This window comes from Gymnoscopelus microlampas (genome assembly GCF_963454915.1).
Source record: "Gymnoscopelus microlampas genome assembly, chromosome: 22".
Lineage (NCBI taxonomy): Eukaryota > Metazoa > Chordata > Actinopteri > Myctophiformes > Myctophidae > Gymnoscopelus > Gymnoscopelus microlampas.
The window spans coordinates 22,993,871-23,021,655 of record NC_139959.1 but is presented as its reverse complement, the minus strand read 5'-3'; the positions used below and the strand labels follow the sequence as shown (position 1 = coordinate 23,021,655).

The following is a 27,785-nucleotide window of genomic DNA, read 5'->3' as shown; positions in this document are numbered from 1 at the left end:
GCTCATTCTGCCCAGCTTAAAATTGGTATGAAATTCATCAAACTGGTTCAGTTACAGTATCTCCCACCAGACTCCCCTGAGACCTCGTTTCTATGTTTGAAGGTACGTGCCCCGACTGCGCGGCGACTCGCCGAGCCTCCCAACCCCCTCTCCTCTTTTCATCTCCAAGTGCAAAATGAATATGGAGAGAGGAGACCACAAGCCCCAGAGCCTTCCCCACAGACTCATACATTAGCATTGTGAAGGCTTCTCCGGATCCCAGCAGTGGTGTGATTGATGATTCTGCGTTTTAATCCACTGATATGTAGATAATGGCATTAATAAAAAGGCAGGAAGCTAACTTTTTTTTTGGTTTCTCAAGTCCCCCAAGAGGTTTTAAAATGCCAAAATTTAAGTATTCTATTCGCTATTTCTTTATGCCAGCCCGGAGGTTCAAGTGATGGCTGGTCACCTGCCACTCTGCTGGCAGAGTAGACAAACTTATCAAGTCAGCCAGCCAACGTGTATAGCAGCATTTGGCTGGAGGGAGGCTGGTGTTATATTCCCTCCTACAAGGTAAAGACAAAGTATCAGCTGAGACAGGCAGTGATTAAGTTGCAGAGCGTTCAATACTCTATACCCCCTAATGTATAATATGCAGCTAGTGGCATTGTTAACCCATTAGGACCTGAGGCCGATTCTAAAAAGGTCTTCTAAATCCTAAGAGTTTTCTGAAATGTTATCAGCGATTCTCCAAAAATTTCTAGGACCCCCAAAATGATATGTATTTGGCCACAGACCCCCCCCCCCCCCATCTCAAGATATTTTGTTCCAGGGACACCCAGAAGCAAAGATTATAGTTAAAAATGTTTGCTTTAAAAATATATATGTATTCAAAGATTTGCAAAAATCTTCACGATTTTTCAAAATTTTGCTCATAGCTCAAAATTTCGCTCATAGCCTAGATCTGCTATTTTTGAATAGCCAAAGTATGAAATATTGTTAAAGTGGTTAAAATGATTGTGACGCTAATTTTTTAGGATCTCACTTTGAGAACCAATGTGCTATATGTATATAGTAAATGTAAAACCGCACAGACACTTTCCCAGTTATAATGGGTTAATGGAGCTTCAAGTTAACGTTTTGTTTGTGAATCCAACCATTTCTATCTTTCTCTACTGTAGGCCTACAACTCTAGATTAGATTTAAAGTTCAAGAAGTGTGTTTCAATGTACAGGCTGATTATAGGTTCTTGGTTTATGTATGTGTTAGTTATGATTAGACTATTGGTTTACTTATGTACTACCTTATTATTAGATTACTATTTCTATTCATTTGACGTATTATGATATGATGTAATATCTTGTGTCCTTGCTTACTGTAAGTCCCTAAACTGTAAACTGTAAGAACTAATACAGGATTCAAGTCACAACCATTGTCACCTGATTGAGATATATCCAAACAATATAGCCACTAGCCATGAAATAGCACTTGGCACAGAGGGGGGGGGGGGGGGGGGGGGCTGGTGTAAGTCTCCCTTTTTTGATTGCCAACATTAAAAGTGGCTTTAATGAGAAAGATTCACAGAGATACTCGAGTCTAATAAAAGTGGATCGTCCCATTTGATTTAAGTGAGCACTGCCTCATCAAGGAGCAGCCAAAAGGGGAACAGTAGAATCTAATAAAACACTCAGAATGAGTCACTTCAAAGTTAGCCTCGATCTCCAGGCTTTTATTGTTTAGTTTTGATAAAAAATAAAAGCCTGGAGGAGCGCGTCGGTGTACCCGGTATGGGAAGTGTTTCATTTCCCCAACCAACCAGAGTGCAGTGGGCGTCGCTCGTAATGTTGTGTTAACGGGGCGGGGGTTGACGGACAGATCTGTGAACCAATGGGATCAGGCGCAATCTCTCCGCGCCTCTATACACCCGCCCCTCTATACCCGAAAACAGGAGCGCTGGTGCAGCCTACTTCAAAGTAAACACAGGGACGAATTCACAAAGAATACATTTTGCGGCCACTGCATAGCAACATGAATTGCACATCTCTTGCACCCGCTATCTGCCTTGTCCCATTAAAACAGGGAAAGCATCTGTGTAATTTTAGAGTTGAGCTAAAAAGTATAATTTTATACTTTGGCTATTCAAAAATAGAAATACAAGCTCGTAGCACATCACTTCGTGCAGCGCTTTGCAAATCTTTCAATATTTATATTATTTCAAAGTGAACATTTTTAACTCAAATCTTTACTTCTGGGCATCCCTGGAAAAACATGTTTTGAGATGGGGGTCGGCAGCCAAATACATATAATGTTGGGTGTCCTTGACATGAGAAAGATTGAGAACCACTGATACTGTATAGCAACATGCGTTTTTTCATAAAACTGGATTTAGAAGACATTTTGTAGAATCGGCCTCAGGTTTTAATGGGTTAAGGTCAGATTGAAAAACAATACTGTGCTAATGATATGCCAACACAAACAAGACATACATTTATGCACCACCGCAGAGTGCAATTTGTCCTTGTTTTGTGTCTGCAATTATCCATGTCGCTAAGTACAGTACAGTCTAAATGGTGCATCTTTGTCACCGAGGAGTTTGTGGAGCTGCCTTTAACTCATTCACTGCCAGAATTATTCTGGCCGCGTTTGAACACTGCCATATTTTTCATTGAAAAAAAAAGTACTCAGGAGCCGAGATACAGAATTTTTAAGTTTTAAGTTAACAAGGAAGTGGATGGGAGTCTATATCTTCGAAAAATCATATCTCCTTTGGGTCAAAAAAAAAATAAAAAAATCTAAAAAAAAAAAAAAATGTTTTTTTTTTTTTTTTTTTAAAGTCGTTTTAGTCGTTCTTGGCAGGCATGGCTTATGGACAGAAGTCGTTTTAGTCGTTCTAGGCAGTATATGAGTTAATTTGTATTTGACATTATTTATGTTGTCTGAAAATAACATTTCGCATGGCCGAAGTCAGACTAAGGTCCGCTGGTTGAGCTGAGGGGCTGTGAAACGTTTCTTTCCCTTAGGCTACATTTGGAAATTGGACTATAATAGCATTGTTGTAACAGACAGTGCTTGAATTGTGCAGTACTCACCAGTACAGAGAACCGATTCTGCTGGCTTTTGCCTACCCGTAATATTTATAATTATGTACCACCACTTTCTAATGAATCTAGGTACGCAGGTTGGGAAGCCATGTGTAAAATTGTGCTAATCCCCCCCACCGCTTTCAAGCCTACCCGGCTGTGGCCACCTTGACTCAGGAAATCACACAAAATGATGTATTCAATTTGACATCAATTATAACCATATTACCAGCACCATGTGCACACATAATGTAAAACATGGTGTGTACCGCAGTTTGCTGAAAGGATGTGTGATGCTTGCACAGTGCACACCGCACGACTAGGTATGAAATGCAAAGAAAATGTAGTCTATATATTTTCACTAGTTTGGGTCCCGGGCAAACATCTAATTTCTCTTTTTTGTCTTGAGCTAAAAGTTTGGGAACCACTGGTCTATAAACAACAGTTCTAGACCTAAAATGAACAGCCTAAAAATGTTACTCATCGTGTTTTATGTGGTGTGACCGAATCAGCATGTGTGCCTTTAAGCGTGCCATATGGGAGCTTGCACGCACGGGAAAAAAGGCAAATTAGTAAAGTGGGTTTGACAGCCCTGTAGGCTACAACAGGGTTTCTCAAAGTGGACTCCAGGGACTCTCAGTCCAAATGAACCCTTACAAGTATGTAACTCTGACAGTACACAAATGGAACCAAATGGACCCGTTTGTATACTGTCAAGAGTTAAGAGGGGTCGTTTTTAAGTTTGAGAACCACTGGTACAAGATGGCTAAACGATTCTCTCATGAGCACACCTGGCATGATGATGCCTTCGCCAGGATACAATCACTGCCACTGCCATTATCACTGGAAAATATGGACATGACACCCCTGATAAATGTGCTACAGTTACAACCAACTCTCTGCAGACTCTAATCATTTCCACTATGTGTGACTATTAGCGCTGGTGTTTTTCTGCAACATAGAAAGGTGCCAAATGTTTCCATAATTGCCTTATTTAAATATGCGCAAATAGCACCAGAGCGACCAAGATGTGATTTGCTCGGCAGCGCAGTTAGGGGTGCAATTCATCCTTGGCAGGTACTTTGAGATCTTTTTATGTCTTATTTGTGCAGGCTTAACGGCCTCAAAAGCCAATTAATCATTTTGTGAATTTGCCGCAGAGATTAGTCTTAGTAGAAATCAGCGTGAAGCCATTCCATTAGCTCTCAATTAATTTATAATATATATAACTATTTATTTAGTTATTTATTTTATTTCTAAGATGATTCTTTATTGGCATTTGCATTGATTTTGCTTTATTTCAATTTAAAGACTGTCTAAGGATACTAGTAACAGATGTAGTGGTGGTTTGAGATGGTGGAGGAGCCTTTATGTGTATGTCCTTGTTGATATGATTTTGTAATGTGTGGTTGGATTGTTTTCTTGTTGCGTGTAGAGCTTTGAGGACCCCCTTGAATATATATTACACTGATGAAAGCAGTACCAGTATTACAAGAGGCTGGTTCATTATCGTTGCTCTATCACATTTTAAACATATTTTATTCATGAATTTTATAATTTACTCAAACAATAATGTATTCCTATTCTTCTCATGTCACGTTCACTTTTCGGATACTGAGATGTTCATTTAAACCACAGTGTCTTACAATAAGTGTCTCATCCACTTACAAAGGCATGGAGACAGTGGCTGACATTTGGAAAACATTTGTGTAAAGGTGACACATTAATGGGCAGTTGAACCTTTGACCTTTCAAACACCAGACAGTATTCTACCGGCGTCTTCATTAGAGACGTACCGATACATTTTTTTACAAGTTCATTTGTTTCCATTTGTACACTCCCACTAGCCATGAAATAGCCATGAAATAGCACCGATACCAGCATTTTAGTCAGTATCGGCAGCTTTTCCGATACTGGTATTATTGGTATCGGAACGACTCTAGTCTCCACCCAGCCACAGTCCAGAGGCCCCTCCCACCACCGTTGCACTCACCTCCCCCTGTAGACGAACTTCATTGGCTCCACCGCCAGCGCCGTGGCGACGATGTCGTCGGCGTTGTGCCTCCGCCCGCTCACCATGATGAGGCCGTCCATCTTGCCGGAGATGAACACCAGGCCCCCGGGGCCGATGAAGCCCAGCAGGCCGGTCCGCACGAAGGCATACTCGCTGACCAGCGCCCCGCCGGAGCTCACTGGATACACCTGTACACATTATTTATTACACTGTTGTTATTGTTCTGTATGTATGTTCTCAACCTTTTCAGGCAATGACCCCCAAAATAATCACATTTGAACTGGGGACCCCCCACCCTGACAAGCACTTGGAATGTAGGAGTTGAGGCATTACATTTAGTTTGACTCGGTTTCTTATATTATTTGACAATTTGGCCAATGTTTGAAATGTTCTTATAGTATAGTCTGTTGATTACTTTTGATGCAGTAATGGTCTTTTTCATTTTCTTTATTTTTTTATTTTAGGTATTAAAAAGGTCAAAAGTCATTAAATTGTCACTTCACTGTCATCTAGGGACCCCCCCAAAATCATTAGGGAGGGGACTCCCCTGGGGGCCAAATGACAGTATTCTCACTGTCAAATGTGGTGCCATTCTTCTATGTTTTAAAAAAAAAATCTAGTTTAAGTATACTACCGCACATGAGAATATGATTCTAAAAATATATATATAAGCCACAAGGTGCCGATGCCTTGCAGGCTGATGGGAATTTGCTTTCAACCTTTAATGCTGAACACACAAGAGTCCTAACCTCAAACGTGTTCTTGGTCATGCCAGCGAGGCCGTAGTATGAAGTGCCAGTGGCAATGGAGCAGATACACAACTCGCCGATCTCATCTGTCCGACACAGCAGGGGAACGCCATCCGGCTTTATTACACACATTAGACCTGGAGAGAGAGAGAGAGAGAGAGAGAGAGGTTAACAGTTAACAGCACCCACATTTGGGACTGTATCCCACTCACACCTTTCCCTCCTTATTGTGTCATTTAATTTGCACATTTTGGACAAGTTTTGTTCTGTATGTTTGTTTATTATATATGTATTATGTATTTATTGATGTGACTAGATTTAACATAAGATACTGATCCTGTAAAAAGTAATATTCCTTATTATTTGCTCCATTGTTGCGTTAAATCCTACAGTATTTCCATTGAAAACTAATTCTAAGACAAAGACTGAGTTTATTATTTTTATCTTTACAGCTTCATTGACCATTCGCATGGTGGCCGTTTTGCTCCCCTAACACAACATGTGTGAGAGACAGAGGGAAGAGAGGGCAGGGACAGTAGACAATGTTGATTAGACATGATTTGAAGACATGAACTCACAACTTGGTTAAAATCACTGTTTCCCAAACAGTGGGTCGGGACCCATTTGAGGGTCGCGGATTCATTTTCGTGGGTCGCGAGTGAATATCCCTTTATTTTTTGTTTACTAAATTTTGTCATTAATTAATAATTAAGATGATTAATGAATAATAAGATGATTTTCTAAAGATTTCCACACAAATTCACAACTTTTCATGATTTGAAAACAAATTCAAACAGTTTTCAAAAAGAATTCCATGAATGAAATAAAAATAATCAAAGAAAATCCCTTCCGCAAAGCGACGTGTTGTGTGCTTGTAGATTTGGGTCCCAGGCAAACATCTGATTTCTCTTTTGGGTCTTGAGCTAAAAAGTTTGGGAACCAATGGTCTACATGACACGTGTACTAAATGGCTTAGCCACCAGGGGGCACATCAATAATACAGTTTGAACCAGTTTGAACTATAAGGCCATGTTGGAAATACACTTAAAAATCACAATTGAACACATGTTATGCTTTGTTATATATGTTATCAATCAAAGACATGTTTCTCTGTCAGTTTCTTTATCTGCGTGAGAAAAAACTCTGAAAGTGTTTCAATGGAGAGTCCTGTTGGCAAACTGTCAGGATGGATTTTAATTGATGGCCATTGCCTGTGAATGTGGCCACACATTCACACATGTGTGAGGGAACTAGTAGGGCTGATGTACTGTGTTGCCAAGTCTGCTTATTAGTTATTATAAGTGACATTGGGCTTGTTTTTCTGTCAAGTCCCTTGTAAATATTGGTAGGCCTACTGTTTTTGGGGATTTGAAAGTGTAGTTGCTTATTTGGGTTTGCTTGCTAATCAAACATTTTCATGTCGAAGACCCCCAAATTAACATGTATTTGACTGCAGCCCCCCCCCCCACACCCATCTGAAAATATTTTGTGCCAGGGACCCCCGAACCAGATTTGTGTTATTAAAATGTTTCACAAATAATCCAAATGTATTTTATTTATTAAAAACGTTACCCGATGTGACCTCAAAAGTGTTTTTGAGCGCACCTAGTGAGTTGCTATGATAACAGGATAGGCATACTTGTTAAAAAGTAAAACATTTGGGTTTTCATACAAAAATATCTCATTACTTAGATAATTATTTTATGATAATAATAACGGTTATAAAACAGAAGCAGGTGACGACATTGATGTGTGATCTATGATAAGACTGACCTTAAGAGAAAGCAACACAGCTGCCGCAAATCAAATTAACCCATTAATACCAGGAAAGCATCTGTGTCATTCTAGATTTTAACTACAGTATATAGCAACACACGTTTTCAGAAAACTCTTAGGATTTAGAACAATGATTTAGAACAGTGTTTCTCAAAATGTTCAGATTTACAAGCTCACAGCGTGTCACTTCATGCCGCGCTAAGAGCTTGTACATCTGCTTTTTTTGAACATTTTTGAAAAATCTTGAAAGTGTGAGAATTACTGATTTAGAAGGCATTTGTAGGGTCTCAGGTCGTTAGAGCATACCGTGATGTAAGCAGCACAGCTGCCACTAATCAAATTAATAATGGGTGTGTTCGATTTTGGCTGTGTGAATGTGCAGGCATCGGGATCGGACCCACAAATCTGGCATCGGTAGGGGCTCTATTTTAAACCATCACTCTAACCTAGCCCCCTTTTTCCTCTAACATAAGAAAAAACAAAAAAACTTGACTGCATATATACAGATCTAGGTTTCCACAAAAGGCGTTCACCATAAATAGCACAGAGAACAGTTATACAGTATATTGGTAAATGTATTTCATGCCACGTTGTAAATCTTTCTGCATAATGCTTTTCCCCCGGGGCGACCAAAATGTAACTGATTTTATTGCACTGTATTTACATAAAAATTCCATTCCCTCTTTTTTTTTATTGCTTTTTCTTTTTTTTCAAGCATTCCAAGCACTTTAAACTGTGAAGGAGAGCCCACTTAACCGGCTCACTCATGAGCACAAAGTGTGTTTGAAATGAGACAGTGATGAAATGTAAAGGGCAAACGTTTTGCGCACCTTTAAAACTCATTTTACGAATTAACGAATTTAATGGTTTTTTTGCGATTCACTGCACACAAAGGCATCACTTCAGACCTAATAGGCAATGGTGGGCGTGTTCTGTTGCATCGCATCACACACAATTTTTCAAAAATAGCAGGTCTCCAAGTTCATAGCTATGAGCTTGTATATCTGCTATTTTTGAATAGCCCAAAGAAATCTGAAAATGACGCAGTATGTGTTACCGGTCTTAACCCTTTAAGACCTGGGACGCATCTGTGTCACTTTAGATTTCTTTGGCTATTCAAAAATAGCAGATATACAAGCTCATAGCGCGGCACAGAGTGCCGCGCTATGAGCTTGTAGATCTGCTATTTTTGAAAAATCTTGAAAAAATATTTTCCAGATTTTTTTCAAAAAACTGTTAGGATTTAGAAAACATTTTTAAGAATCGCCTCAGGTCTTAATGGGTTAATGGATTAAAGCAATGCATCTGGTTCGTCCATTGTGAAATAAATGTCAAATAAATAAACGTAACGTAACTCGCCCACACACATACCTCCAGGTGTCACCGTGCCCACATCCTGTACGGTGAGCACAGAGAGGCGCTCCTCGGTGTCGACGCGGACCACCCCATGGCTCAGACCCTGCATGGACAGGACCCCTCTGCCTGGAGGCTGGCTGCTGTCCTCCACTGGCCTGCATGGGGGGGAGGGGGGGACGACGACACCAGCACACATGTAAACCAAATGGACCCGTAAGGCAAGTGGTTCTCAAACTTTGTCATGTCAAGGACCCCCCCCCCCCAAAATGATATGTATTTTCTCAGGGGAGCTGAGAAATGTATGTTGCAGACCTTATTGTTTTCTACCATAGAAATGCACACCTTTTATAATTTTGGTGCTTTTCATATGCTGTTCGACACACTGAAATCTGACTACTGACTGTGTGGTGCACATGATACAGTGATACACCCAAGAGGAGGTATCCTCCTAAATGGAGTAAATATATAATATATATATATATATATTATATATATAATATATAATGACTACTACCGATAAAGAATAATCTAAACAGAAAATTCCATTCATTTTCAATAAATGAACCCAGAAACCGCTAATCGACAAATCGCGAGGGAGTTCGCACATGTGTGAGCACCCTAACCCTAACCCTAACCGTAACCCTAAGGTAAGTGGGAAACATACTTAACATAGAACCCGGGGGAACATAGGGATGACCCCCGCACAATTACTCATGCCCGCATAAAGTTGCATTTTGCCTAACCTGGCCCGTGACCTGAAATGAGTTTGACACTGCTCTAAACACACTATGACTATGCCTCGCTGTCCATGCAAACATTGGCTGTTGTGGGACATCAAACCTTCGCCCTTTTGCCTACAGAGCATTTTCACCAACAACTGGGCACCCAAGACACCACTCCACTGGGCTCAAAGGCTTAGCGACCACTTGACTTGACTTTACCGGTCATACAGTACCAAAGAAAGAATTCTCTATGTCCATTCAATTGTAACGTTTTCAATTTGAGTGGATTTTTCCCCATCACATCAAAGAGAGAATTCTCCATCTCCATCCAATTGAAGCTTTTAGAATAATCATTATTTTTCATTCAGTCACTCAATGTAGCATCCTGGGCTGAATGATGGTCAAGAGATAGTTTAATTTAGAACAAACACAGCATACCTGTGCTCTTATTGAGGCAGTAAAAAAGCCTGAGTACGGAGGCCAATTTTCATACATACGAAAATGGAAACACTTTCACATGCCAGCCTGCCTCCACTACTATTCATTACTCACAAAGACACTTCTGTGCCAGGGACCTGCATGCACATATATAACACAAACTGATTGAAATATATACATACAGTACTGTACTTCACATTTTTTCAATGTCAAAATCAAAGCCTGTGCAATTTAAAGGCTTGGCATGGAAACCATCTTTATCAAACATCACACAACGCATAAATGCAATATGAAGCGGGCACTAATGATTCACCATAATGGACATAATGTGTCCATTGTTGTGTCCTGTAGCACATTGGTTCTCAAAGTGGGGTCCTTGGTGGGGTACCAGGGGGTCCCCAGCTAAATATGTTAATATAGTGTCACAATCATTATAACCACTTATACTATTCAAAAAATAGCAGATGTACAAGCTCACAGCGCGGCACCGAGTCCAAGATGGGGGTCCGCGGCCAAATACATACCAAACTGGTCATTGACTTGAAAAATTTTGAGAACCACTGCTGTAGCACACAACAAAAGACAGCAGGCACTTGCCTTGAAGAGAGTGCCATTTGTTCTCGTGTGAACATGAACAGTCAGTCCAATAGCATAATGATGAGAGACTTACAATTACATTCTGATTTTATTTCAGTAATGAGGTGTCCATGTGTTAATGTGGTGGAGTAAAAGTATTATTTTCTTATCGTCTCTGTCGGGTGGAAACCTCATATGTCTATAACTGTTACTTTTCAGGAGTCAAATTCAAAATAGCAAACGCGGCCGATCTACAAGCTCGAAATGCGTCGCTTCGCGCCGCATTTCGAGCTTGTGGATCTGCTACTTTGATGCTTTTGTATGACTCTGTAGTATGATCAAGTAGGGTTAATTTACGAATAAACACAAAAAAACGACTTAAGTATTGTGACAAAGTACTTGTACTTCGTTGCTATCAGACCTCTGGCGACCAGTTAGGATCAAGTGCTTAGGGATCAATCCAAATGGAGCGATTATTGATCAGCTCTTGTGAAGTGGTGAGTGATCAATCGGTGCATTTACTGTGTGATTAAGTGCTCACGAGTCTGTGTGTGTCTGTGGTGTGTGTCTGTCAGCACATGTTTACCTCAAACACGGGTCACAAGGTCTTCACACACGCGCGCGCGTGCGTGTGTGCGTGCGTGCGTGCGTGCGTGTGTTTACATCCGAATATGGCATGTAGGCCATGCTTGAAACGACATAATGTGTGAGCCCGTCTGTACGTGTGTGTGTGTGTGTGTGTGTGTGTGTGTGTGTGTGTGTGTGTGTGTGTGTGTGTGTGTATGTGCGTACCTCCTGATGGCCACGGTGAGTGCCTCGGGGGAGCTGGCACACGGGCAGATGACATCGGCTCTCAGGCCTTTACTCTGAAACACGTTTAAAAAGGCATCGCATGACGAGATGGACCCTGCAGCACAGAGGAGAGGAGAGGAGAGGAGAGGAGAGGAGAGGAGAAAGAAACTTGAGTCATACAGTACGTGAGTCACAGACCTACAAAAAGGTGAGATTCAGTGAGTCATCAAAAACGAAAAAAACACATCAAAAGGGAAGGAGATATTTACCAGAACATTAACAAAACGAGGACTTCTTTTACAAATTACTACCTAAATGACATAATTTACATAATTTCATGTCACTTCATTGACATGCAGACAATCCAGCTAATGAAAGTGTAATTTTGTCACCTGAGAAGGGTGCCTTTGAATATTACATTCCATTTTCTGTCACACTCTTTCGAGATGATTACGGGCCTCATGCAGGAAGCACTATAAGGTAGGTAAGAACACTCAAATCTTTGCTTCTGGAGATTCTACTTTTTCATGTCAAGCACCCCAAAAATGATATGTATCTGGCCGCGGACCCCCATCTCAAAATATGTTGTTCCAGGGACCCCCCAGAAGCAAAGATTTGAGTTACAAATGTTCGCTTTAAAAATATATATACTATATTCAGAGATGCTCATAGGCCTGCGTCCTGCGTCGCTGACGCACAATATTGAGAAAGGACGTATTCATGACACCGTGGGACGCACTAGAGCTGATTCTGTGGGTTACACATTTGAAAATAACACGTGAATTAAAAATAAACGATAACAATAAAAGATTAATGTTAGTCACCCCCCACCCCGTTGACAAAACCGTCCTGGGGGGCACCGAACGGGTCCACGCTGACCCGCTGATCGGATCTACAACGCTGCGGATGCGAAGCTTGTAGATGTACCATTTTCACCGGCCAACACAGTTGTACAATGGAGCCTAAATTAGGCTTAAAGGGAGATAGTTCATCCACACAATTACTTTTTGATGACCACACAATTTGATGACCAGCGGACCGGTAGGCAGCAGTTCCGGTAGGAGACACAAAGGAGAGTCTTTGTGTCTCCTACCGGAACCACTGTCGGTCATCAAAATATTGGCTTAGGAATGCGACAAAAACATGAATTCATGAATTCAAGTCTCCATGGGGTGACTAATCGATAGAAAAAAAGTCATTTTGCGGTTGAACTATCCCTTTAACACAGCATTTACAGCATCACAAATGTTAATGTTTTGCCATTGCTGTTTTTTTGATTATCCTATGTTAGTACTAATGCCCAAAATCACATCTATTTCAACTTCATATCCAGTTTATTGTCACATTATCACATGTTTACACCAGGTAGAGTGGGTGAAATTCCTATGTGCAAGCTTCTCACAAACTGCATATTCTTTTTAAATAAATAATAAGCATAAAAGCGGAGCTTCCAACTCTGACGTAAATGAGTGTTAGACACTCTCAGATGACGCGCTTCACACGCATCCCCCTTCACACCTCCATGCTGTCACATCCTCCCAAAGGGAACATTGTGTCAACTCATGCATTGAAACATCCACAGAGTGACACAGTGAATGAAATGATTGTTTCTGAAGTAGGCCATCCTAAGGCGGTGTGGTTCTCAAAGTGGGGTCCTGGGAAAATGTGTTAATAGCATCACAATCATTTTAACCACTTTATTCCTTTATACGTTGGCTATTCAAAAATAGCAACAACAATCTTTTTTAAATCTTGAAAGCATTGCAATGGATACGACATTTTTTGATAATTACGATTTTTTTCTGGGCATTTCAGGGCCCAATCAAATAACATTGTGAAAATGTATAACCTTACAGTACCCAGTACGACCTTTTTTTTTCTTTTTCTTAATGTTGATTTTACTATTTTAATTAGGAAGAAGATATGGACTGGATCCAGATCTTCAAAAACTGCCCTTAGGGCGCGGTCCCACCAAAACATGGTTGGCTGCTGTTAAACTCAGGTTGTGTGCGGCCACAGTTTTTTACAGCCAGCGGATTCTAAAAAAAACACAGTGACGCACCTGTCGCTCACTTTCAGGACCCTCCCCATAGCCCGCACCACCTTCTGCCTTGAGCACCATGTTGCTTCCTGAGTCGTGGGACTCAGGAAGCAAAAGCAGCTCCTGCCTCCAGCAGTTATATGCTTCAAATGGACAAGTCGTGTAGAGCAAGGTTCTGCGCGACAAGCGGAAAGATGCGCTCTTGCGTGAATCCACGCATTTACATTGACAAACCATTGGCAGATTCCGCCCCAGAGGTAAAATAAAAGTGCGGTGGGACCGTGCCCTTATATAGTGTTTATAAGGGAATTACCTATGGGCGTTATCTCATTTAACCCATTAAGACCTGGAACTGTGTCATTTTTTGATTTGAGCTAAAAAAGCATTATTTTACACTTTGGGCTATTCAAAAATATTTTAGAAAAATCGTGAAACTGTGTGCAAATCTTTGAATATATTTATTTTTAAAGCAAACCGTTTTTAACTCAAATCTTTGCTTCTGGGGGTCCCTGGAACAAAATATTTTGATGGGGGTCCGTGGCCAAATACATATCATTTTGGGGGTCCTTGACATGAAAAAGATTGAGCACCACTGATATAGAAACATACGTTTTTGAGAATACTGTTGAGATGTAGGAGACATGTAGAATCGGCTTCAGGTCTCAATGGGTTAATATCAAGTGGATTTCAGATGTGGGTGTTTGTGTGAAACGTTTGGTGCATCTGAAGTTGACTTCTCTTTTTCTCTTTTTTTACGTAAAAAAGCAGTCCAAGTACAGTTGTAACTCAAGTCTGTTTTAACAAAGACTAGAGCAGTGGTTCAATGTTTTCGTGTCAAGGACCCCCAAAATGATATGGCCGTGGACCCCCATCTGAAAATGTTTTATGCTAGTTCACTATTTAATAAAAAAGATATATATTCAAAGATTTGCACTGTTCACAAGTTTTCAAAAACATCAGATCTACAAGCTCATATACGAAGCTTGTATATCTGCTATTTTTGAATGGCCAACGTATAAAATATGGTTAAAGTGGTTCAAATGATTGTGATGCTTTATTAACTACTTTTGCTGGGGACCCTCCTGGAACACCCCCAAGGACCCCTAGGGATCCCCGGACCCCACTTTGAGAACCAATGGACTTTTAAGTGGGGTTTTAAGTGGTTAATATAATGACATGGCCAAAAAAGCCCAGCATAAAGGGAAGTCCTGATGTGTGTGTGCGTGTGCGTGTGCGTGTGCGTGTGCGTGTGCGCGTGTGTGTGTGTGTGTGTGTGTGTGTGTGTGTGTGTGTGTGTGTGTGTGTGTGTGTGTGTGTGTGCGCGCGTGCGCGTGCGTGCGCGTGTGTGTGTGTAGGGGTTGGATCTTACATGGGTTGGAGCCGTCGGCCACCAGCAGCATGCGGAGGGAGCTCAGGTTGATGTCCTTCTGGTCCTTGTGGGCCACCAGAGCCCAGTGCATGTCCCTGGACTTCACACACGCCACCTTGGCTGGGGAGGACACACACAAACACGCGCGCACACACACACACACGCGCGCGCAGAAACCGCAGAAATTAGCATTTAATCTATTTGATGGACAGGAGAATGGGGTGATGGGACAACCAGTGTGTTTATGTGTGACTGACCTTTGAACTGGCACACCTTCTGGATCCAGGACAAAGGGTTCACTTTCATCAGGGAGTACGGCACGCTGATCACGTGCATCATGTTCATCACGCTCTGCACGGTGCACACACAGACACACACAACACACACACACACACACACACACACACACACACAGACCATTAACCTTCGACCTGTAACTGAATAGTTTCAATCAATCCAATCAATTTGTCGCTGTTGAGGGCGTAAACCTCATTATGTCCAAAACGGTTACTTTTCAGGATTCAAATTAAAAAACGCGGCGTTTGGAGCTTGCGGAGCTGCCACTTTGGACGCTTTTATGTGACACTGTAGTGTGATGAAATAGGGCGTTAGTTTATGAAAAAACAAAAAAAAGTTAGAATATGGAAGGATTGTATGTTTAAATGTAGCCAGTTCATCTCATTTCTTTGATTCGTATTCTGAAAACAGTAACAGTATTCTGAAAAAAGTATTTTTCTATATCAGTGGTGCTCAATCTTTTTCATGTCAAGGACCCCCAAAATTATATGTATTTGGCCGCGGACCCCCATCAAAATATGTTGATCCCCCAGAAGCAAAGATTTTAGTTAAAAATATTCGCTTTAAATATATATATATTCAAAGATTTGCACACATTTTCACGATTTTTCAAAAATAGCAGATCTACAAGCTCGTAGCGCGGCACTCGGTGCCGCGCTATGAGCTTGTAGATCTGCTATTTTTGAATAGCCCAAAGTGTAAAATAATGCTTTTTAGCTCAAATCTAAAAATGACACAGTTCCAGGTCTTAATGGGTTAATCTGCGTAATGACTTGTATAAGCTTGTAGATCGGCCATTGTTGTCGTAAGGCAAAGCATAAATCCTGCTTAACGCATTGTCCCCTGCATGTGTGTGAATCTCATCATAAAAGCTACAATAAAACGGATGCTTTTCAGCCCCCTTACAACAGAGTGGGCAAACAGGATACAATGGATACGTGACCTTTGGCCTTTCAGGGGGGAGGGGAGGGGGGGGTCTTACCGTTAGGATGCCGTGCCAAAGGCCCACGTCCTTCTTAAAGTCTAGAACATTCACTATGGTCTCCGCTGGAGAGAGGGACAGAGAGGACAGAGGCTATAATCGTCACAATCATTTCCATGTCCAAAAACGATTTCATATACGTTCAAACATGTTCAGAAACAGTGGATATAGCAGATCTACCAGCTCAAGTTTTGAGCTGGTAGATCTGCTATTGTAGATCTTGCAGATCGGCTATTACTGTATGTAAGTTTGTTGGAGCCAAAATGCCTTTATATTTATTTTGTTTGCTTTATGTAAATGAATGATGTGGCCTTGATGTTAATGACATTAATGTCTTCTTAAATCACAGTGGGTGGCCCTAATATCTACCTTATGTTGCAGAGGTGTGGCATTATTAGTCACCATGACAACCACCACAGGAGAGGTGTGGCATGGTCAGTAGCCATGGCAACCACCACAGGGGGTGGTTACCCATTTATACCTGGTTGGTGGGTGATTGTGTCCAGGTGGCAATGGGGAAAAGCCACACAGTTTTTGACCGTGTTTCATGTGCTGTACAGGTCGGCATTCAATGCTTGTCTGAGTATTGTGTATCTATGATTTATGGGCAATAAATGGATTGACATATCCGAAAATATACAACAGCTCTGGACATTGAATTCATCATGCACGCGTCTAACTAAACTCAACCCAGTTGCCCCTCGCAGTAGGCTTAAAGGTAAAGGCTCTACATTAAGTCAAAAACTTAGGCTCTTCTTTTGAAGTGGACAATTGAAACCTTTGTTATTTATTGGAAGACGAGGATCATCGCGCTCAAGATTCAACAGCTGATCAGCGAGACAGCGTTTTGATTTCTGAGATCGCTGAAAGACACTATTTATTGACAATTGTTTGGTTCACCGTTTCGCTTGGAATTGCGCGGAACGAAGACAATTAGGACCAGGACACGCCGGTGCTTGAGCACGGCGTTCGGAGAATCGCACGGCCGGGCGGCCTCGTAGCGTGTGGACCAGGAGCAGGAGGACCCACCGGTCCTCGCGGCGTTTGGACAAGGAGCGGCCCTGCACGTTTGGAGTTGATCGTTCGTGTGGACGACAGCACGACAAGGAGCTGCCCTGCACGTTTGGAGTTGATCGTTCGTGTGGACGACAGCACGACAAGGAGCTGCCCTGCACGCAAGGAGTTGATCGAGCAGCGCTCGGACGAGCGGCCTGCACCGAAAGGAGTTGATCGCGGCGACCCGCACCGTTCGGTTGGACGGACAAGGAGCTGTCCTGCACGCAAGGAGTTGATTGAATAGCGCTCGGACAATGAGCGCTGTTTGAAGTCTTTTCGAAGTCTTTTTGAAGTAAAGAACAAAGACAAACGGACCCGGCAGTGCACGGACAACGAAAGGGTATGTAGCGCGCTACCAGGGTACCTTATATGGCCATATAAAAACAATTGTGTGCACACAGAGTCATTTGAGAAACATATGAAAAAGGGACAAATCCAATGCATTGGTGGTTTATGATTGCAACCCGTTCGTGGGTGTGTGTGTCTCTATTAAGGTTTTGGTTTTAACTGTGGGTTTGTTGTTGAGTGATTTAACCGAAGGTACTGTTTTTATGTTTGAACCGTTGGTATTATGTCTGATCTGAATCAAGCAGAGAACGGTATGGTTGAACAGCCCGCCACGGCTGAAACGCATTCTAATGAAACTGCATTGGTTGAACAGACTGAGGAGCAGTCACAGCCCGCAGTGGCTGAGAAACAGTCCGAGGTGGACACGGGTCAAATCACGCACAATGTTGAAGCACAGGTTGTCACAAAACGCAAAAGCATATTAACACCAAAGGCTCTAATGGATAAAATTGACACATTGCAAAAAGAAAGAAAATCGAAATTAAACAAGGCATCCAACTTGAAACAATCAATTTTGGAGTTAATGCAAAGTGGATGCAAACAGGAGGTGCAATGTGCATTTATGAAATATATGCGCCTATGCAAGGAAGCAGCAGAGGCTCAGGATGCACTGTTGCCATTAATACCTCATGAGGAAAAGGAAAAACATGACATATGGTTCAAGGCCAAATTGATCAATGTCAATGAATTTATTGATGAAGTGAATGCATGGACAAAAAATACCAAAACTGTGGAAAGTGTTGAGGAGGAGAAGGAGGATGTGGAAGATCTAATAAATCCAAATGACAGCATTTCAAATGTGGAAAGTAGAGCTCGCAAAAGCCACACAAGGTCTGGGACGAGCAGGTCCAGCAGATCTTCTGCCTCATCAGCTCGCATACAGGCAGAGGCAGAGAGAGCTGCACTTGTGATTCGCGCTGCAGCGTTAAAGGAGAAGCACGCTCTGGAAGAGCAGGAACAAATGCTGAAAAAGAAAAAGGAAACTATGGAGCTTGAGACAGAACTGGCAGCTACCAATGCAAAAATAGCAGTGTTACAATCCCCCAGTCACCAAGCTCTTTCACTCACACAGTCGGATGGAATGGAGTCATACTTTAGGAAAGGAACAAGGTTAAAGGAACCCTCAGTCACTCTTAATCCTCATGCCAAAGAATTTAAGTCCTCCTCACAGCATCAACTACCACAGCAACAACAACCACTACCACAGCAACTGCCTATGAAACCATCACAACCGCAGCAACCATCTACTCAACAGTCAAATGTGCATCAACCATCACTATGGCAACCACCCTATATGCAACAGCAACAAACGCCCATTCCTTCACCCTGGCAAGTACAACCACCAGCACCCATTCAACAACCCCCATGGTGGCAAAGACAACAATCTATGCTGTTACAGCCACCACTCAGTCAAACACAACCACCATCTTGGCAAGAACAACCACCACCATCTTTACAACGACGACAACACGTATCCTGGAATACAGAAAAGGACAACAGTCATAATACAACTCACTTCAACCCTCCTGTGCAGCAAACAAGACAAACTGACACCACTCCTCAAAGCATTGATGAAACATCAGCAGTACGCAACCTACTGCAGAGGCAGAATGACATAACGGCTATACTTGTACAGTTACAGACCTCTCACTTACTGCCACCAAGAGATATTCCATGTTTTGATGGGGATCCTCTGCAGTACAGAACCTTTGTGAGAGCCTTTGTACATTGTGTGGAGAAGAATGCAAGCAACAGAGGAGATTGTTTGTACTTCCTGGAAAAGTACACCAGTGGTCAGCCACAAGCCCTGGTGCGTAGTTGCCAACACATGGCTCCAGACAGAGGCTATGAAATGGCAAAGTATCTTCTAGAGCAACACTTTGGAGATGAGTACAAGATAACTGCAGCATATATGGAGAAGGTGCTCAGTTGGCCGCAACTGAAGTCTGAGGATGTCAAATCTCTTCAAGCCTATGCACTTTTCCTCCGAGAGTGTTGCAATGCTATGGAGAACGTACAGTACATGGGAGAACTGAATATGTCTGCAAACATGAAGACATTGATTTTGAAGCTTCCATATAAGCTAAGAGAACGATGGAGAGGCTCTGCATTGGAGATTATGGACAGACACAACCGCAGGCCACAGTTTATTGACATCGTCACATTCATTGAGCGACAAGTCAAAATCCTCTCTGATCCAGTCTTTGGAGACATTCAAGATGCACCACTGACTACAGGAAATAGAACTATGAACAGAATGAAATCACAAACCACACCCAGATTCAAAGGAGACAGTTTTGCCACCACTGTTACCACGGAAACCCCTACACTGGAAGACCAAACTACACAGCAAAGTAATACATCCACTCACAACACCAACATTTGTGTATGCTGCTCACAACCTCACACACTGGACCAGTGTCCTCAGTTGGAGGAAAAGACACACAGGGACAAGATTTCTTTTATTAGGACAAAAGGAATCTGTTTTGGCTGCCTACGCATTGGGCATATGAGCAGGACTTGCGAGAAGCGCTTGACTTGCAAGCTGTGCAACCAAAACCACCCCAGTGTTCTTCACATTAACCAGGAGGACAGAGCAAGCTACTTGGACTCAATCCAGCCAAGGAACGCATCTGTGAGTAATGCACGGGTGTCTTTGCATACATGTGGTCAAACAGGGTCCGGTAACAGTGAGGGGATTCTGTCCATCTTGCCGGTACAGGTGAAGTCCAGCAAGGGAGACAAAATAATTCAAACTTATGCATTTTTAGATCCAGGAAGCACTGACACATTTTGCTCAGAAAACCTGATGAGAAGGCTGAACTTGAAAGGAAGGAAAGCCCAAATCAGCTTGCTAACCATGGGCCCAAAGACATCTGTGTCCAGCTATATGCTGACTGACTTGGAGATCTCAAGCCTCTCTGGGAAACTGTTTTATGACCTGCCCAAGGTCTACACCCAGAAGAGGATGCCCGTAACCACAAACAACATCATCAAAGAAGAGGAGCTGGCTAAGTGGCCATACCTGGATGGTATTGCAGTTCCTCGTATTCAGGCTCATGTAGAGTTGTTGATAGGTACCAACGCCTCTAAATTGCTTGAGCCATGGAAAGTTGTCAACAGTCATGGCAATGGGCCATATGCCATTAAGACCCTATTGGGGTGGGTCATTAATGGTTCCCTTTCAGGCCACAGTGAGCAGCGGAGTGAGAGTGGCTACCCTGCTGCTGCTGTCAATAGGACCTCCATAACAAAGTTGGAGGAGTTGCCAATTGGATGGAAAAGAAAGTTTGAGAGGAATGATACATTCCACAGAAAATACAAACAGGAAATAGAGCGCATTAAATCTGCATTGGGAAACCAGAATTTTACACCAGACGATCTGTGGAGAGCTGAAACTGCCATCTATCGCTTCACACAACGGCAAAGGTTCTCTGATGAACCTGCTTTGCTGTTACCAGGTGAAGTGAAGAAGGACAGTCCCATCTCCAGATTGAGGAGTAATGACTGGATCACTGGTGCCAATGCAGCAACCCAAAAGATCCTGTCCAACTGTGTCTTCAGCAGGCACCATAGAGGGTCTTCTCAAAAGGAGATGAAGAAAAATCAAATACATCTTGGACCTTTTGTGGAAGCACTGGCTGATGAGAGCACTTGCCTTTTGCTACAGGAGCGGCAGAGGTGAATTAAGGAGAGACAAAGTCTTGTCCCTGGGGACATCGTATTTTGCAAGGAAAGGACTGGTGCATTCTGCACTGAAGACTAAAAAACAATGTTGCTTGTTTCACAAAGCTGCCATTTGAAACCTCTAACTTAGAGGAATTTTGCTCTTGCATTGTATTTATATGAATTTATGGCTCCATTATGTTTTATTTTGAATTGTTCCTGGCCTCCTGCCATCCTCAATTAGGGGCCGGTGTGTTGGAGCCAAAATGCCTTTATATTTATTTTGTTTGCTTTATGTAAATGAATGATGTGGCCTTGATGTTAATGACATTAATGTCTTCTTAAATCACAGTGGGTGGCCCTAATATCTACCTTATGTTGCAGAGGTGTGGCATTATTAGTCACCATGACAACCACCACAGGAGAGGTGTGGCATGGTCAGTAGCCATGGCAACCACCACAGGGGGTGGTTACCCATTTATACCTGGTTGGTGGGTGATTGTGTCCAGGTGGCAATGGGGAAAAGCCACACAGTTTTTGACCGTGTTTCATGTGCTGTACAGGTCGGCATTCAATGCTTGTCTGAGTATTGTGTATCTATGATTTATGGGCAATAAATGGATTGACATATCCGAAAATATACAACAGCTCTGGACATTGAATTCATCATGCACGCGTCTAACTAAACTCAACCCAGTTGCCCCTCGCAGTAGGCTTAAAGGTAAAGGCTCTACAAAGTTATTTGTCATGCCTTTTGTTTACGAAGCTTAAGAGCCAAACAAAAATGGATTTTTTTATTCATAACGTTCACAATATTCAACGACAAGAAACGCAATTAAATCGCTAATCGCAATTATTTGAAGCGACAATTCATTGTCAAGTAAAATGTCATAATGGTGAAATAGTCGTGTTCCGTGTGTGTGTGTGTGTGTGTGTGTGCGTGCCTGCGTGCATGCGTGCGTGTGTATATGTGTGTGTGTTCTCCTACCCTCTGTGTAGCTGCAGGACTGTGTGAGGGCCTGACAGTGTGCCAGCAGAGCGATCCTCGTCAGAGTAACCCCAAGGACACTGCCGTCTTTACACGTCTTATACTGGGGAGTGGAGAGAGAGAGAGAGACATGTTTTATACTGGGGAGTGGAGAGAGAGAGAGAGACATGTTTTATACTGGGGAGTGGAGAGAGAGAGAGAGACATGTTTTATACTGGGGAGTGGAGAGAGAGAGAGAGACATGTTTTATACTGGGGAGTGGAGAGAGAGAGAGAGACATGTTTTATACTGGGGAGTGGAGAGAGAGAGAGAGACATGTTTTATACTGGGGAGTGGAGAGAGAGAGAGAGAGAGAGACATGTTTTATACTGGGGAGTGGAGAGAGAGAGAGAGAGAGAGAGACATGTTTTATACTGGGGAGTGGAGAGAGAGAGAGAGACATGTTTTATACTGGGGAGTGGAGAGAGAGAGAGAGACATGTTTTATACTGGGGAGTGGAGAGAGAGAGAGAGACATGTTTTATACTGGGGAGTGGAGAGAGAGAGAGAGAGAGACATGTTTTATACTGGGGAGTGGAGAGAGAGAGAGAGAGAGAGAGAGAGAGACATGTTTTATACTGGGGAGTGGAGAGAGAGAGAGACAAGATGTATCACAGGACAGAACACAACAGGATATGATATCATCCTCTTCGTGCGGTATTAACCACATAAACCAGGGGTCTTCAACGTTTTTCAGGCCAAGGACCCCTTAGCTGAGAGAGATGAAGCAGGGACCCACCCACTTCATATTGACAGCACTGCCATCAGTGTTGTGTAAATTCATGTTTTTATTTCTGGTTTGTTGACTTATCTTTTCTATTAATATGATGTATTTTCAGAAAAATCTGATAGTCAGTGGAAAGTCCTTCCAACCCAAAGCCAGAGCCCACAGAGGGAAATATGATGCACAGATGCGTCGTGAGCTTTTCGGTTCTCTATTTTCGCTGTAGGTTTGAAAAAATCTGAAAGTCAGTGGAAAGTTAAATTCCCCTGACTTGTTAAATTCACACGAAGGACCGAGCCGTACTATATATCGTTTCATGGTTCAACCGCTTGAATGTTTGGGTCGTGGATATCCCCTTTTATTCGTTTCCTATATAAAAAATGTATAATAATATTTCCAAAATAAATCACAACTTTTCAACAATTAAAAACAATGCCCAAATGTTTCAAAGTATTTCATAAATAAAATGAAAACATCTAATATTTTCCATAAATAAATTTTTAAAATAAGTTTAAGAAGTAGTGAAAATAGCAGATCTACAAGCTCATTTCTCTTTTGGGTCTTGAGCGGGAACCACTGTGTTAGCATACCTCTATGTAAGCTGTGTCATTGTTTGCATCTTTGATGTGAGGGAACCAGTCTCTGGGAGGCTTAGACAGGTGCTTTGACTCGGTCACATACCACAGCAACTTGGGCCAACCTGGACAAACACAGACACATGTTCATTCACACATACAGCCACACACTTCCCAAGATCATATGTCATATGTTTTCAGTAAGCTGACAATGCACTTAACCCCTTCAATCCGGGAACGCATCTGTGTCATTTTAAGATTTCTTTGATAGCAGATACAAGCTCATATATTATAATTCTTTTTAAATATATTTTTGTGTCTTTTTCTGCCTTTATTGATAGGATAGTGGGCCGACAGGAAATGGGGAGAGAGATGGGGGGGGGGGGGGGGGTGTCACACAGCAAAGGTCATCGAGATCGGGAGTCAAACCCGGACACACAGTCAAGCTGGATTACAAGCATGTGTAATCCAGCCAGGCCAGCGGGCGGCCCTATACATTTTTTTTTCTATACAAAAATAACCGATCTACAAGCTCTTGTAGATCAGACATTTTCAAAATATTCTGCAAAATTGCAAGCTAAGCTAAGCCTGTAATGACTCCTCATTAGTCGGGTTGCTCTGACCTCTGAACTGCGGGATCTCTCCGGTGGCGCTCTTAGGCAGGCCCTTGTGACAGGCGTCGCTGGTCAGCGCCACGGTAACGCCACAGCTGCCCAATAGGAAGCCGATCTGCTGACTGCCAGCGTCCTATAGGGCGAGACACAATGTGCAAGGTGAGAAGAGACCTCTAGAACAGTTTCCACAGTATACAATACTAATGCAGTATGTACAATATGAGATGAGGAGAGACCTCTAGAACAGTTTCCACAGTATACAATACTAATGCAGTATGTACAATATGAGATGAGGAGAGACCTCTAGAACAGTTTCCACAGTATACAATACTAATGCAGTATGTACAATATGAGATGAGGAGAGACCTCTAGAACAGTTTCCACAGTATACAATAGGCATGTAATGATTCACTCAACTCACAATACGATTCGAATCACAACACTAGGTTCACGATTTTTTTAAACACAAATGATTGTCCAGACAAATCTTTTTTTTTCCTCTTTCTCTTCCACAAATCTATTTTTTCCCCTCTTTTATTGTGGTCTTTTAATACTGTGTTTTCTCTTTTCCTAATTTCAATACAGTAGCAAATGAGTTTTTTTTTAATCAATTCTCAGATCCTGTATCTTCTTATTTTTTTGGGCATTTTTTTTAATCGCATTTTCTTTTTATTAAATCGATTTAAATTGTCAACAGTTTTTAATTTTAATCGATTTATGGTAAATCGTTACATGCCTAGTATACAATACTAATGCAGTATGTACAATATGAGGTGAGGAGACCTCTAGAATGGTTTCCACAGTATACAATATTAATACGGCGTAAATATGGGGTGAGGAGACCTCTAGCAGCAGAGGTGGACAGTAACAAAGTAGATATACTTGAGCACTGTACTTACATTTTTTAATTAACTCTCAAAGCATTGAGAGCTTGTAGATAGGCTATGTTTGCTGCACAACATGCTTCCATAGAGGACATGCTGGCTTCTATGTAATCCAAATGATTACAAACCAGTCATGGCAACTGAGAACTTTAACCCGTGCACACAAAAGAACAAACGTTTCGGCTATCCAGCCTTCGTCAGTGTGGTAGCCGAAATGAGTGGGACCCTTCACTCTTGCCAAATGTTCATGTTGTAAGAGGACCACCAGAGGAGTCAGAGCGTCACCAAAAAGTATATTTAGCCCCACAATGTTCCTCACAGCAGGAAACCAATCACAGTACCTGCAATCAGCGATGTACTAAAAGCTCTCAATAGAAAGAAATCAGCAATCGGCAGCCTGTCACTCAAATTAACCTGTGGAAAGTATTTTAGTGCAAATTGACTAATCTTCAGCCGAAGACTGGGAAGAATAAATTCACACAACTTCAAAAACAACTTCTAATGAAGTTACATACTTATTTAAATACTTATTCAACTTTAAATACTCTGACCAGGCTGTGAATTCTCACCTACTCACTAGAGACCTGTTTCACCTAATTTGAGATAGACAGTCCAGTAGAAGTCATTCCCAACAAATTGTTCACATTGACTGCAGAAGTACACTGTTTTGCATACTATATAATTTATATATTATGTGATGCAGTGATTATACAAGCAAGTCAGTGCATTCGCTAGGTGGTTTCAGAAATTCTTAGGTTCTGTAAAATGCATTGTGAAAACAATACAGGAATATGTTGATATTAAAAAGAAAATGCACTTTTGAATACTTAATCATTTTAACGACTCCAGAAAAAAATCTGACTGACCAACTTTCACGTATAGTGGAGTAATAATTTGATCAGGAGTATTTACCGTACATACTTTGAATCAAGTCCTGGGTGAATTGTGTACTTCCACCACCGACCTGCATACCACCGACCGTGCATACAACAGTATGCACGGTAAATATTGTTGCTGTCCGGCTGATCTCCATATTTAAACTTTTTGTGTTTTTTCTTAAATTAATGCCCTACTTCAGGGGTCTTCAACATTTTCAGGCCAAGGACCCCCTAGCTGAGGGAGAGATGAAGCAGGGACCCCCTCTATATTGTATAAAATTGTGTTTCAGATTATACTTTTTTTGTTTACTTGTTCTGCTCTTTTTTTCCCTCTACACCTATACCTCTTTGCCAAAAATAGCCGATCTACAAGCTCACAACGCCTCGCAGCGCGAGGCGTTGTGTGCTTGTAGATCTGCTATTTTGGGCTAAAGTTCTCCTCAGAGAAGGGATGCTAGGGTTCAAGTGGTTAAGGTAAAAAGAAAAATCGTATCACACAAAGATTTGGTGGACCCCCTGTAGTAACTCTGAGGACCCCCTAGGGGTCCCGGACCCCCTGTTGAAGATCCCTGCCCTACTTGATCATACTACAGCGTCACACAAAAAGCGTTTCGGCTTGTACAGCTTCTACTTTTAATATTTTTGAATTTGAATCATGAAAATTAACTGTTTTGAACACATGAGATTTTCCGCCCCGACAGAGACGATACGGGGTGAGAAATGGCTTCTAGAATGGCTTCCAATGTGCACAAACAGCATGATTACCTTGCGTGTGAGCGGCACCTCTATGGGCACAGGGACCACCTCGGCCAGCAGACACCCATAGAAGGCCACCATGAAGGCCACCGGATCGTTGTTGGGAAACACTAGAGCCACCTGGAGGGGTGGAGGGCGACAGCAACACCAAATATTAGTGGATAGAGAGATCGTCTGGTAATAAGGAGGCCATAAGAAGGCCATGGGTTCGTCTGCCCCAGTCTGTGTCAAAGCGTTCCTGAGCAAGACACGTAACGCTTAAATGCCATCATTACCATCTGAGTAACCATCGGCTGGGTGAAGCGGGAAAATAATTTGCAATGTTTGATTAAGGTATTCAAAAAAGCCAAAGAACTACCTTACGGACTGAATAAAGCTCTTTATTCAGTCATATGTGTCCAGATCAGCCTGATTTCGGCTTGAGGCGCGGTGGAATATCCCTTTTATCTTTATCAGACCATAATTATATTAGCCTAAAACTAGCACTCAGACTGACTGGCTGAGACAACAGGGATCTCCCATATGAATGAAGAGAGAGAGGAGAATCGGTTAGAAGACATTAAAGGGAAGAAGAGGAAATAAACGGGAAAGCACATCATTTGTGTCTATAGAGCACACAGAGACAGAGAGAGAGAGAGAGAGAGAGAGAGAGAGAGAGAGAGAGAGAGAGAGAGAGAGAGAGAGAGAGAGAGAGAGAGAGAGAGAGAGAGAGAATGCGTGTGTGCAGTAAGGTATTACTCACCCTGTCCCCCGGTCGAACCATGGGCTCCTGTTTACTGCCCAGTTTGTGGAGGATGTTGTAGGCTAGCTTGATGCTTCGAGACCACAGCTTCCCTATAGGGAGGAAAACACAGGGCATTATGAAAAAACACGGCCCCTCACGTATTAGAAGGACAATATCAGTCACGATACCAAGGACGGGTATTTTCGAAAAAACTATCATGGTTAAAATGGAGTTTGAACTGAAGTTACAATGGGTTTGTACAGTATAGGAAGGGGGCGTGTCTGATAAAATGAATATCAAATATCAAAACACTGAATCAAGCAACTTAAAAACTGTCTGGGGTGAAATACAAAAGCCTGA

At 42.2% G+C, this 27,785-nt stretch overlaps 1 protein-coding gene across 1 annotated transcript in view; it reads right to left on the bottom strand.

The window, feature by feature from the left end:
* The window catches only part of LOC311039258 (disco-interacting protein 2 homolog C-like), a 93,573-nt gene that overhangs the window by 29,494 nt on the left and 36,294 nt on the right, over positions 1 to 27,785 (bottom strand). The window contains 12 exon segments of the mRNA XM_084048990.1: positions 5,056 to 5,264; positions 5,826 to 5,962; positions 8,973 to 9,112; positions 11,486 to 11,600; positions 14,896 to 15,015; positions 15,153 to 15,246; positions 16,175 to 16,239; positions 22,233 to 22,335; positions 23,585 to 23,694; positions 24,193 to 24,316; positions 26,711 to 26,821; positions 27,444 to 27,535. Coding sequence (XP_083905116.1) covers positions 5,056 to 5,264; positions 5,826 to 5,962; positions 8,973 to 9,112; positions 11,486 to 11,600; positions 14,896 to 15,015; positions 15,153 to 15,246; positions 16,175 to 16,239; positions 22,233 to 22,335; positions 23,585 to 23,694; positions 24,193 to 24,316; positions 26,711 to 26,821; positions 27,444 to 27,535 — 1,420 coding nt within the window.